This window comes from Ursus americanus, chromosome 29 (assembly GCF_024610735.1).
Source record: "Ursus americanus isolate L20-20 chromosome 29, mUrsAme1.1.p, whole genome shotgun sequence".
Taxonomy (NCBI): domain Eukaryota; kingdom Metazoa; phylum Chordata; class Mammalia; order Carnivora; family Ursidae; genus Ursus; species Ursus americanus.
This window is the reverse complement of record NC_142155.1, coordinates 30,372,867-30,386,860: the sequence shown is the minus strand read 5'-3', so window position 1 is coordinate 30,386,860 and position 13,994 is coordinate 30,372,867. Positions and strand designations below refer to the sequence as shown.

The 13,994-nt window shown below is 46.1% G+C and overlaps 1 protein-coding gene and 1 non-coding gene across 3 annotated transcripts in view; one reads left to right on the top strand and one right to left on the bottom strand.

The window, feature by feature from the left end:
- Positions 1–13,994, bottom strand: part of CLIC5 (CLIC family member 5) — a 152,682-nt gene that overhangs the window by 96,443 nt on the left and 42,245 nt on the right. The window contains exon 1 of one of the 2 annotated variants that reach the window (XM_045801662.2): positions 6,565–7,003. The exons of the other annotated variant lie outside the window; for it this stretch is intronic. Within the exon in view, the coding sequence (XP_045657618.1) occupies positions 6,565–6,627 (63 nt within the window). The 5' untranslated portion in view covers positions 6,628–7,003. Of the gene's footprint in view, positions 1–6,564; positions 7,004–13,994 lie in introns of those variants that run through there. 2 annotated transcript variants of the gene reach the window in all.
- On the top strand, positions 9,769–9,871 carry LOC123797672 (U6 spliceosomal RNA). Its single transcript, XR_006781019.1, has one exon. It is a non-coding gene; the product is annotated as a U6 spliceosomal RNA (small nuclear RNA).

Genomic DNA, 13,994 nt, shown 5'->3' with positions numbered 1-13,994 from the left:
CTGATGACAAAGACCAAGAGGATGGGGGCGCCTGGGTAGCGCAGTCGTTAAAGCGTCTGCCTTCGGCTCAGGGCGTGGTCCCGGCGTTCCGGGATCGAGTCCCACATCGGGCTCTTCCACTATGAGCCTGCTTCTTCCTCTCCCACTCCCCCTGCTGTGTTCCCTCTCTCGCTGGCTGTCTCTGTCAAATAAATAAAATCTTAAAAAAAAAAAGACCAAGAGGATGTCTCCTGGACAACAGTTTTTAAAAATACCAGCTATCGAGAGTCTGTTATGTTATTTGCGTAGACCAGCTAGACAATACATGTAAACACATGTGTATGATATTTTCTATAAGAGCAACTATGGCTAGGCAGAGCTAGAAGGTCGCTGGGAGGGAGGGGTCCTCCTGGAATCAAAGGGCATAGACTCTAGAGCTTTCTTTCTCATCTACAGGTTAAAGTGATAGGCATCTTCCAGGTGAGCTTGCGAAACCCTGCCCAGAGCCCAGTGACAGGAAAGGGAATGAAGCCCTTGAAATAACATCTCCATGGGGTGCAAGGTCAGGGCCAGTGCAGCCCCCCAGTGGTTTGATGCATCCTGGTCCAGTCCCCAAAGCTATGTGAGAGCTCAACTGACAGGAGGAATCAACCTCCCTGGAGCTAGAGGAGCCCGACCACTGGTCAGGGATCTGCACACCCCCTGCGGCCAGGCCCACCACATCACTCCAGACAGTGGCCTCTGGGGGCCTCCAGCTCCCAAGCAGCAACCGGGAACAGGCAATCAGAGCCAGTGATATTTACACGCTGCTCCCGCTCCCGGGGTCTGTGTCCTGCCCCAGCGACAAGGCAGGTGCAGACAGGCCTGAGTCTGACTTCTTGGACACGCCAAGGCAGGGGAGGTCACGGGCTTGGCTTCTCACTAACTAGGCTGCAATAGGTTTGCAGTAGAAGCTATATTTTTGCCCCAGATTCATACAGAACTTATTCAGTGCTCACACCAACGCCACGAAATGTGTCCTACCATCATCAGCCCAGCACTGGTAAGAAAACGGTGGCACAGAGAGCCAGAGCAGCCTGTTCTAGCCCGCCCAGCTGGACACCCACAGCCCGGTGCCCAAAGCCAGCACTCCTCTGCTGCGTCTCCTGCCGCCACTAATAGGGACCCAGCGCCTGGCAACGCAAAAGGAATCCAGACGAAAAGGTGTTTACCTGACTGTCTAAATGGATGGAGTCTTGGCCCTAAGTGGAGAAAGGCAGGCTGGGGAAGCAACATCAGCGGGCAGGGAGACAGGAGCTGAGCGCACTAACAACGGGCTTCAGTATCTGCAGACCCACCGCACTCACTCCCACCATCTGCCACGGGACCTGAGGCAAACAGGAAAAGACACACTCACAGACAGAGCAGGGCAGGTGAACTTGGGTATTGGTTCCTGCCCACAGACCCAAACCTGGACTAGTGGAAGGGAAAAACAGTTGCTTAATGTGCTGAAGGGAACAGCAAAACCTAGTGCTCCCGAGCTTAGGCGAGGTGTCCAAGGGGACCAGGCAGCCAGCAGACAGCAGGGATCTGAGAGGGAATGCCACAAGATTTGATCTTGTCTGTTCTGGAAGTCAGATGACTATACTATGGGTCACCATGACTTGACTTGTGCTCTGCACCCCTGTCAGGGCCTTCCAGATCACTCAATGAACAAAACAACTAGTCATTTCCATCGATAATCAGCAGGACTCCTGTTTTATTTCCCCCACGCTGAATTAATGGTTATTTGACTAGACCGACCCCATGCATGGATTGTTCTGGAGTCCTGTGGATAGGGCTTTATAGTCTGTCAGCATCTGTTAACTGAGCACAGATTGAGTGCAAGCTCTCCAATCAACAACACTCCTGATCGTGATGCCCTGAAGCTGTTAGAAATTCTCGACATTAATCCCCTCTAGTAAGGCTACCTATTTCAGCCGTGGCAGAAGCTGCCTGCAGTCAGACTTGTCTCTGATCATGACTCAGTGGCTCTCTTCCAGAGCTGCACCCTGGAGTCACCTGGAGGTGGGGGTGAGAAGACAGATTCTGGGTTCCTCTCCCTCCCCCCGGCAGAGATTTCCTTGTAATTGACCAGGGAGTAGCAGCCATCAGGAGCTCTTAAACCTCCCCCAAACAACTTGAATATGTAGCCAAAGTCCAGAACCACTGGTTTCTACTGAAATTCACACCCCTGGCACCAAGAGACATTTGTAACAAACTGATCTAACCATTTTGGTGGTGTTCTACTTCTTGGGTCGAAGGATGGGGCTGGGCGTCCAGGAGTCAGTACCGACGGGAGGAATGTCTCGATCTAACCTACTCAGCACATCCTGTATTTGTTTTTCCAAATCACTTTCTGTTTTGCTTTTACTTCCTCACTCTTCTTTCTGTAAACCACACCGGCTGCCACCGTCAACTCTCTAACCTGTTGTCTTCCCCTTACGATCAAAGTACAAGCTGTGTATGATCTCATTTATTCTGAAATAGCCCTGCTAGTGAGGAAGGAGCCAGGCTTTTGTTCCCTAAGGCAAATCAGGGGCCTGCAGATCAGAAAAGATTAATCTGCCATGGAATTCATGTCATTATTTTACTCTTATGTGTTTATACCAATTTTCATTTACAAAGTGCGTTCCCTTGTTTGATCCTGTGGAATCGTCACAGCAAGTCTGTGGTGACAATATTCTCGTAATCGGGGTGGCCACACATCCTGATTTGCCTCGGAACAGTTCTGGTGTCTCAGCCTAATTATTCATAGCTTTCACTCTCCAACCAAATGTCTTGGTCTGAGCCATAAATTATATGATCACCATCATATAATTGTGGTTATTTATAACCATATAACCATCCTCTTGTTTTCAAGAGGCGGCCATTGAAGCTCATAGAAGTTAAGTAATTTCTTCGGTCATGAGCTAATCAGAAGCAGGGACAAAACTCGAACTCATGTCCCGTGTCTCTAAACCTCTGCCCATCTATGGCACATCTATGAAACATTAGATCAGACTTACTGACTTACTCAAGCTTTTCGTACTGGTGATGAAGAAACTAAAAACGTGGGGGAGAAGATCTCCTAAAAGTCACTACTAGAATGTTCCCCTGGAAGGAGTGCAGAGCAGAGAGGGCTCTTTGACAGCATTCTATGACATTAGAATGGATGGGTGAGGTATCAATGAATCGCCACCTCGGCTGGTACTCGAGAGCCTAACTCAGCCAAAGAAGGTATAAGCCCTGACAAATGGTATTTGGAAAAGAAAGAGTAAGAAATTCAGAGTCCAGGGGCACCTGGGTGGCACAGCGGTTAAGCGTCTGCCTTCGGCTCAGGGCGTGATCCCGGCTGGGATCGAGCCCCACATCAGGCTCCTCCGCTATGAGCCTGCTTCTTCCTCTCCCACTCCCCCTGCTTGTGTTCCCTCTCTCGCTGGCTGTCTCTATCTCTGTCAAATAAATAAATAAAATCTTAAAAAAAAAAAAAAAAGAAATTCAGAGTCCAAACTGCAACATCTGAGAAGTGGATCTGTATGTTATTTACAGTGTGCTTCTGAGCACAGGCATTGTTCAACCATCGAACAGGTGGAATCATCCTTCTTACCTCCCTAGGTTGTGACACAGAGAGCAAACTGTGGCTCACTGAACGTTCTCACAAGCTGCCTGTGACTCACATTTATTTGTTTCCTTCATTGTTCACATGAATGAACCGAGGCTCATAAACAGGGATGCAGGGCATCCAACAAGGTAAGGTATTTGAATGTGTTCCAGAAATCCTAAAATGCTGCCTATTATTATTATTATTATTATTATTATTATTATTATTATTACCAACAGCAACAGCAGTAGTTAACAGATAATGATGATCAGTTGATGTAGGATAGAACCGTGCATCCTGGAAACTCTGTGGGTGACCCCAGGCTTTGAATGACACACCCAGCATACAGGCTGGGCGGAAAGGATATCCCTTCAAGGAAGTGTTGAAGATGACCTATCGGACTCTGGGTGGGGTCCCGCCTGCCCCAGAGGCTTCCTAGAAACCAATCCACCCTGCCCTGCAGAAGGGGCACCTCAGGCCCCAGCCACCTTCAACAGGAAGGCCTTTCTCGTGGGAATCACGTAGCCAAGAGAAATGTCCTTTGGGAATCCCTGATTCTGTAGATCAGGACCTGGTTTCCCTAAAATAAACCCATGCATAACCTGGGCAGGATCTTTACTTCACAATCATTTTCAGCCTTTGCTGGCCCCTATGAATGATAACCACAACCCAGAATTTCATAAAAGAGGGGGGGAAAAACCAAGAGCTTTCCTATCTGGGATGCCTGCATGGCTCAGTCTGTTAAGCATCTGCCTTTGGCTCAGGTCATGATCCCAGGGTCTGAGGATCCAGTCCCACATCAGGCTCCTTGCTCAGTGGGGAGCCTGCTTCTCCCTCTGCCTGCTCTGCGGGCTGCTCCCCCTGCTTGTGCTCGCTCTCTCTCTCTCTCTGACAAATAAATAAATAAATAAAATCTAAAACAAAAAACAAAAAAAAAAAGAGCTTTCCTATCTGATTTTTTGTCCCACCATCAATCTGGTTTTTGAGCTAATCATGAAGGCCTGCCTGGTTTTCATGGATCACTTTCCTTTAGGGACAGAACAAATCACAGCACAGGCATTTTAGAATTCTTTTGGGGGCCCTGAGAGCTGTGCAGTGAGCTTTTTACATAAATGGAGAAAACCTTCCAAGCTGCGGACATGAGGTTCCAAAGGTGCCGGCAGAATTGGTCTCTGTGCCTAGTAGTGGGGCAAAGGGCCCTTTGGCTCTAAAGAGTCAATTTGTGTTTCAAATAGCTTTCAGGAACTTGACACTATGAAACTACCTGCCCCCAGGAAATCTGAGAAAGTCCTAGAACAGCTTTCTTCAAGGAGAGCAGAGAGACTCATTGCTTTGTTAAAGCTCTCCCTGCTGATTCCCTAGGCTACAGACCTGGACGCCAAGGTTCAGGGCACCCATTCCTGGCCCTTGGTCCAACGCTGTCAAACTTTGAGGAGGACATGACCTCTGTCATTACCTGGGTCTGCCAAAGGACCTGGCAATCTTGCCCAGAGGGGTCCCAAAAACCAAATGAAACAGAGGCCACCTTTGAGGGGAGAGAAATAGGCTTAGCAAAGCAAATGTCATTAAATGACAGGTGTAATTTCTATGGATAATTTTGAAAAATAAACCTAAGGAAGGTAACACCTAGCGAAGAAAATGTAACAGACCTTTGTGGTAGGCGGGGTCAACTGGGACAGACCACTTACCCAGTGTAAAGGAAGTCACAACCTGATGGGTTTGCTTTTTTTTTTTTTTCTTAAGGCATCTGAAAGATACCAAAGACCAAAAGGTGGTTATCAAGGTTTATGTAGATCTTACACTTTTTTGTGACAATCTCTCTGTTTCATTAGCTTGGAAATCAGGGTAATTTGCCCCAAATAACATCGTTCCCATGGCGGGGAATACACAATGCCTTTCAAATGCCACCGGGAGACCTCTGAAAGGTACCAAGGACATGTGCATTTCAGGGAAACTGCCCTGGAAGGGTATTTTCCTCATTTGTGAAAAGTCCTGGCGCTCAGGCAGCCGGCGGACTCCCCTCCCCCAAGTGCTGGCGACGCTTTCTGCACTGCCCAGGAGGCAACTCTCCTGCCGCCTCAGGTTTCCCGGCTTCTGCGGTGAGTCGGGCCGGCCGAGGCGAGGCGAGGACTGATCAAATGTTTCTTTCTTACACCCCACCACCGGCGGACCGGGAAACGCCGCCTCCCCACCCCCCTGCTGCCTCCATCCTTTTCCCTCCTACAGGTTGCAATAAAGTGCAGCAGTTTTGATGGTAGATCCTTTTGCCCAGGGAGCAAGGCGGCTTCATTCAGTTTGTTCATGTGCTCCTTCATCCCATTCTGCCCCAGGTTGATCGGGGTTTTCCCTATTGCCAAACCTTTAGCATTTCCTAGTACTACCCTGTGGAATCATGATTATGACAGTAACAGTAATGTGGGCTAAAGGAGGGTTTGCTTTCTGCTTTGCGGGTCACAAAGCAAGAAACACCTTTGTTTCTTTCTGCTTTTCTTTGAAGTAGCTCTGAGCAAACCAGAGAAAGGACGTTTGAAGAAATGCTATTTTTATTTTGCCAAAGAGAATTGTATCGGTAAGGTTTCCTTTTCTTCCCTTCCGTCTCTTGCTTCCCCCACCCCGCCCCCCAGTTCTAGAAGAAAGGTCCACGGGTCCAGCCACGTTGCTGCCATCTCTTTCTACCTCCAGATGCCCTTAAGGACTAGCCAAAATCGCACGGGCACGGCTCTGGACGGATCCGCCTGTTCCGTAGCTGGTTTACCAACTCTCCAAGAAGACGGCCACCTCCCACATTGCACCTGACTCCACCTGACTCCAAGCGAGGTTGTCTGGCTTGCAGAAAGGCCACCCAAGGGAGCGCTAGGGCCGAACTGTCCTCCCTGGGGAGGGTCCAGCGTCCCAGCTCGGTCCGCGCGGGCACGTGAGCTCGCGCCGCAGGGAGCCCGACTGCAGGCGCGACAGGTGCGGCGGGCGCCCGGACGCCGACCTACCTTCACGAAGAGTTCGATCTCGGGGTCCCTGTCGTCCCCGTTAGCTGTCGCCGAGTCCGTCATGCCGTCGGCGCCCGGGGCCAGGGTCCCGGGCCGGGGAGGCGCCACCTCTGGGGCGCCCGGGCCAGCGCTCTGCGCTCCTGCTCCTGCTCTGCGGGGCCCTTCTTGAGAGCTGCGCTTACTACTACTACTACTACTACTATTATTATTATTATTATTATTATTATTATTATTATTTTCTAATCTATTTCCCAAGCCAGGAACGGCAGTGTCTGAGAGATCAGTGTCCGGAGAGATCACATGCAAAGGAGGGAAGCCAGAGGGGACAGGGGGCAAGGGGGAAAGGTGGGTTCAGGGATGGCAGCAGGTCCTGGGAGCAAGCAACAAGTGCTTGGCTGCAGCGAGGTGTCACAGGATCCGCGCTTGTCAGCGATCCCCGCGTCGCCGCCAACGCGCCCAAAATAGCCGGAGGCCGCGGGGCGGGGTCAGCCCGGGCGGGGCGGGGCGGGAGGGGCACCCCGCGAGCCGGCCCCTGCCCTGGCCCCGGTCCCCGCTCCGCGCCGCCGCCCCAGCCCCGCTCGGAGCCCAGGAGGGCCAGAGCCTGGCTGGCCCCGCCACCGGGGCCGGGGGACCTTATGGGAGAGGTAAAGGGAGGGAGAGGGAGTCCAGGAGAAGAGGAAGAGAGGAGAGGAAAGATGGGTTTAAGTCTTAGGTTTCATTAATGATGCTTTAGCTCTTCCAAGTTACTCCACTACCAGCATTACGCACCACAAAAGCCCCTTCCCTGCCTTAGCAGTGCTCAGAGTGGGGAGGAGCTGGGGGGGGTGCAGAGAAGGAGAGGACCCCCCCTTCCCCCCAGTACAAGCCATCCTCCTGCTGGGCAAATGGAGGAGGGCATGGGATAGGGGTGGGCAGGGCTGGTGTGTAAGGTAGAGGAGTGAGCCAACCTGGTCAGGTGCAGCCAGAGCTGAGGACCCCTGTCTTTCTCATCTTCTGGGCTTGCTTTTCCTTCCCTTTCTTTCTCTGTGCTCTTCTTTCCTTTCCTTGCTTTCCTATTCTTATTTCCGTTCTCTATTTTGCAGTGAAGTATGATACATGTGTGGGAAAATGCGCCTAAGAGTCCAGTTGGAGCACCAGATGAAGAAATACAATGTTAGCTAGGAAGCGCTTCCTGGTCTCTCCTCTCTTCCCTTCCCTCGCCTTCCACCCCCTCTTCCCCCAGAGTAACCATTATCCTGACTTGTAACAACACGGGTTAGTTTTGCCTGGAATCTTACAGTAGAGGCGGCATAGACACTCCTTGATGTCTGGCTCGTTTGCTCACTCCGACATTTGTGAGATTGATCCCTTCCGTTCTGTGTAGTTGGTAAATCATCCATTTTCACGGCCACAGTTTATGTATCTATTTTTCAGTTGATGGACATGTGCATAGTTTTTAGTTAACGACTACCATGGATACTGCCGCTATGAGCATTCTATCAAGCATCCTTTGGTGATGCATGGACACTTTTCTGTTGGGTATATACTTACAAGTGGAATTTAGAAGTCATAGAGTATGAGAATGTTCTTCTTGGATAAACACTGCCAGATGGTTTTCCAGAGTGGTGGTACCAATTTGCATTCCCACCTTTCATTTCTTTTAAAAATAGGTACTAAATCTTTTGCATCTGAAATCTGGTCAATTTTTGTTTGTTTTCTCTGCCTTCCCTTTGCTAGCCCTGTTTGCATTCTGGTTGGCCTTGCTCACGAATATGTGTGTATGTCACTGCTGCGTTAAGAAAAAAAGTAATCACTTAATAATAAAAATAGGGAACAGTACTTACTATATGCCAGACAAAACCGCTCAGCACTGTATATCTTCACTTGTTGAGTCTTTACAAATAGTGTTATTATCCCGGTGTTCAAGGTGGGGAAACAGAGGTTCAAAGTATTTAAGGAGCTTGTCCCTAGACAACCAGCTAGAAAATGGGGGATTTGAACATAGAAAGACTGAGCCTGTGCTCTCAACGACTCTACGAACTGCCTCTCTCCAACTTAGCGTACACTGGGTAAGTCGCTTTGAAGAAACAAAGACACCGTCCTGGTCTGGATGGAGAGTAAGATCCATTTCCGGGTAACAGTCCCATGGAAGGAAGACAAGCCTGTCACATGAATGGGGCGGATACAAGAGCTCTATCAATCAGCATGTAGATAGATTATTCACCACAGGCAGAGCGGGTAGAGGGAAAGGCCTCATGAAGCAGAAGGCACTTCGGCTGAACCTTCCTGACTGGTCAGGTGGAGAAGACGGCAAGGTATCCTGACCACCCTTTATGGCAGGCTGTTTCCCCATAAAGTCCAAGTACAAATGCTTCCTTCTCACTGAAGAAACAGTCACCAGGCCCAAGTTTGCAACCCTCACAGTATACCACAGCTCAACCAAGGGGAGGTTTCAATGCCCTCTCTTCCTCCTTGGTTTCGGGCTTACATCACCAAAGCCTTTAGAGAAACAGTCACCTACCCAACGGTACATTCTGAGCCAATGACTGCATACTCTGCGAAGGCCAAGGGCGCAGAGGGGGACTGATACCTTCACCACGTGCCACACAGACTCATCACTTTTCTGCTCTGGACTCTGGACAGTGTTTGCAATAGCAAATGTGGCAGAGGTAAATAAAATTATATGCTTATGCCTCTGAGGGCTATTTATTTTTAGATGAAAGATGCTTTACATGTGTGATCATTTTCTGGACTAAGATCTAAACAATGTCCGCTATGACCTCCACTCTCCTTAATTCCACACCTCGCCGGGTTGGCTTCTGTTTCATCTTCTCCAAAGATCTACTGCTTATTGGAAAATGGACCAGTTCTCTTTTAATTTCTAGCTAATACCTTCCCTTTGAACACCCCTCCAGACGACTGGTAGTTTTGATATTCTAAACATTCATGTTGCAAAACAAACAAAAGTAAGTCAGCTTTGGTGATAAAATATTTTTGTGCATAATTTCTAGTTTTTAATTCCACATTCTGCTTTAGTTCAGGATAAAAAGCTTTCATTTTGTACCCTTTAATGTCAAATCATAATTGGTCGCAGTCAATTACAGCTTTGTCCAGAGAAAAACACCTCCTTGATCACAGACTGTACTTCTAATAATCATAGTTTCACAAAGTTGGTGCAAGTTTTGGATAAATATTTACCAGCAAAGGACTTCAAAAACATCTTCAGTGCTCACCTTGGCTGCACATATACTAAAATTGAAACAATACAGAGAAGATTGGCATGGTTCCAGTGAAAGACATGCAAATCTGTGTAACAGCCATACTTTTGTATGATTGTTGAAAGCAAACTTATAACATGTCTTATGGGGTTTTCAATATATTCGGATTGAATGATAAGACATAAAGGGTGATGGTCAAGGGATTTATATAGTGGTAAGTTTTCTATACTTCACTTGAAATGGCAAACTATGAACTCTAAGCAGATTAAGAAAAGTTAGATATGTATGTTGTAACCGCTCTGAAAGCAACAACTAGAAAAGTCATACAAAGAGATACAGTAAAAAGCCAATAGACAAATTAAAATGTAATGGGAAGAAATCTTCAAATAATCTAATGGATTTGACAGGGGAAAAAAAGAGAGCAAACACAAAACTTATTATAAAATGGCACATTTTCCTCTCTGGCCTTCTCCCTGCTTGGGCTCACTCTCTCTTCCTAAAATAAATCAATAAACAAAATCTTAAAAAAAAAAAAAGATATGACAACTCTAAATGTGTACATACCTAATGCCAGAGCTTCAAAATACATGAAGCAAAGCTGATAGAACTGAAAGTAGAAAGAGACAAGTCACGATTGTAGTTGGAGACTACAACACTTTTCTCTTGGTAATTGATAGCACAAACAGACAACAACAAAAAATCAGTATGAATATAGAAGATCTTTTTTTTTTTTTAAAAGATTTTATTTATTTATTTGACAGAGATAGAGACAGCCAGCGAGAGACGGAACACAAGCAGGGGGAGTGGGAGAGGAAGAAGCAGGCTCACAGCAGAGGAGCCCGGTGCGGGGCTCGATCCCACAACGCCGGGATCACGCCCTGAGCCAAAGGCAGACGCCCAACCACTGTGCCACCCAGGCGCCCCTGAATATAGAAGATCTAAACAATAACTATCAACCAGTTTGGCCTAATGAACTTGTATAGAATATCCCATCTAAATAACAATAGAGTACACACTATTTTTAAGTACATATGGAATATTCACCAAAATAAACCATACTCTGGGTCACAAAGCAAACACTATATTTAAAAGAATGAAACAGGGATGCCTGGGTGGCTCAGTTGGATAAGTATCCGCCTGCAGCTCAGGTCATGATCTCAGGGTCCTGGGATCGAGCCCAGCATCAGGCTCCCCGCTCAGCAGGGAGTCTGCTTCTCCCTCTGCCTGCCGCTCCCCCTGCTCCTGCTCCTGCTCTCTCTCTGACAAATAAATAAATAAAATCTTTTTAAAAATTAAAAAAAAAGAATGAAACAATACAAAATATGTTCTCTGACAATAATAGAATCAATTACATCAATAAAAAATGTTTCTGGAAAACCTCTAAATATTTGGAAATTAAGCAATTCACTTTAAGAAATTCATTGGTCAATAAAGAAGTCTCAAGGATAATTAGAAAATTTTTAAAATTTTTTATTATGCTATGTTAGTCACCATACAGTACAACCTTAGTTTTTGATGTAGTGTTTCATGATTCATTGTTTGCGTATAACACCCTGTGCTCCATGCAATACGTGCCCTCCTTAATACCCATCACTGGGCTAGCCTATCTCCCACCCTGAATGTAAATGAGCATACAATGTATCAAAATTCGTGGGATGCAGCCAAAGTCGTCCTAGAAAGAAATTTATGTTTGAAATGTTCTGTTTAAAAAGAAATCAAGGTCTCAAATCTAAGCTTGTACCTTAAGAAACCAGCAAAACCTAAAGCAAGAAGGAATAAAATAATAAATACAAAAAATAATAATAATGAAGTTGAAACAAGATAAAACAATGGAGAAAATCAATGAAACTGAAAGCTAATTCTCTTAAAAGATCAATAAAATTGATAAACTTCTAGCTAGATTTGCGAAGAGAAAAAGAGAGAAGCTGTATATTATCAGTATCAGATATGAAAGATGGGATAACACTATAAACTTCACAGTCATAAAAGATTAACAAAGAAAGGATGCAGGCAACTCTCTGCATATAAATTGGAGACTTAACCCAATCTTCAAAGACACAAACTAACAAAACTCATTCAAGAAGGAAGAGATAACTTGAACAGTCCCACATCCACTAAAGATATTGAATTCATAGTTGGAAATCCTCCTCTCGCCAAAAAAAACCCTCCCAAGCCTAGATGTCTTCCTTAATAGTTTCAACCAAACCTTTAAGAAAGAAATATTACCAATTCTATACAATCTCTTCCAGAAATAAGAAGAGGAGGAAATAAAGAACTTGTATCCAGAGTTTGTAAAGAAGTTTCACAGCTCAAAAATAAGAAAACAAACAATCCAATTAAAAATTAGCAAGAAGAATCTGAACAGACATTTCACCAAAGGAGACATGCCAGGGGTAGATCAGCACATGAAAACACGATCAACACCGTCATTGAGGAGAGAAATACAAATAAAACGATACCACAATATACCTATTAGAATGGTGAGAATAATACACACACGATAAGCCCATGTGGTAGCAAGACTGCAGAGCAGCTGGAACTCCCGAACACGGTCAGTGAGAATGCAGGACGATACAGTCATTCTGACAAAACAGTTTGGTAATTCCATATAAAGTCCAATATAAACTAACCATAAGACACATTTATCATCTTCCGGGAGTTATCCTAGAGCAATGCAAACTTGGGTTCTCACAACAACCTGTACATGGATGTTCATAGCAGCATAATTCATCATTGACACAAACTAGAAACTGAAATGTCCCTCACTAGCTAAAGGAATAAGAGAATTGAGGTCCATCCATACAACAATATAGCACTTGGCGATAAAAAAGAATGAACACGTACCAAACACGGATGAATCTTAGCTGCACTATTCTAAGTGAAAGGAGCCAGTCTCAAAAGATTGCCTACGGAATGGTTCCATTTCTGTGACATTCTGCGAAGGCAAAATTACAGCGACGGAGAGCACATCAGTGGCCGACAGGTGTTGGGACTGGCGGGGAGAGGGGGGACCTACAAAGGTGTAGCAGAAGGGAATTTTTTCAGGTGATTGAACTCTTCTGTGTCCTGTTTGTGGTGGTGGGTATAGAGGTTTCTGCATGCATGAAAACATACAGAACCCTATACGCAAAATGAGAATTTTCTGTATACAAATTTTTCAAATGATCAAGATTCTTAAACCAAAAAATGTAAAGCCACTGGATTTTATTTCTATATGCCCTTCCCACACATTCTTTGTTTCAAATCCTTAGTATCAGATCTCATCTTCCCATTGACTTCAGATATATAAAACAAGTCTCTGCTCCATGAGACCTAGTGTTCCTAATTATAGTCAATCAATAAAGTAGAACAAACCTTCACTGAAATAAAAAAAATAAAACAACAAAATAAGCATATTTAGACTGAGAGAGTGTGCGTGTATGTGATAAAAGGACATTTATTATCAAATGACGATGATCCTTTTAGGAAGATTATTTTTTTAGAAATGTCTTGCCCAGCACCAGAGTTTAAGCACGTCATTAGCTACAAGCTCACACTTTTATGTGCCTAATGATATTTAGTTGAACCCACTCACTCCGCCCAGGGTAGCGGCTATTTCTAAGAGAATTAGATTGTCCCTCTCTGACATTCTTTACAAAGGATCTCTCGGAAAATCCCAAGGGCTTGAGGTTCAAGCTAAAGGGACCAGCAGGGTTTGATGACAGCTGCAGAAACACCAGTGTCTCCGTGGGAGGGCCAGGTGGGTGTAGACAAGGGGAGGTGAGTCCTGGAGTGATTACACCCACATGAAGTCACAGGTTGGGCGTGAGGAGGATTAGTGTGGGCTGCTAGCTCTGTCTATTCCTTTATTAACCAAAGTGCCCTTGGACATGCCGAACATGACAAGTAATCTTGGTTCCCACAGCAGTCTGCCTACAGTCTCCCAGGGAGGGGCCTGGGAGCACATGGGACTAAAGCCAAGTGTCCTTGTCAACAACCATCACTCATCCACTGATTCACTCATTACACATTCTCTCCACCGGCGTTTTGGGGGCATACTGCCGATGCTCATTCGAGAACCTTCCGAGAACAGGCATGGTGCCTCTTGCCTCCTGCTGATGAGCAATCTTTGCTCCTGCATTATGACTTCATGGATTGCCCTATGCCTTTTCCACAAAAGTAAAAGCTTCTTGAGGACAGGAATCCAGTTCCGTGTCTCTTTTGCATGGCCCTCAGAACACAACGGTTCCCTGC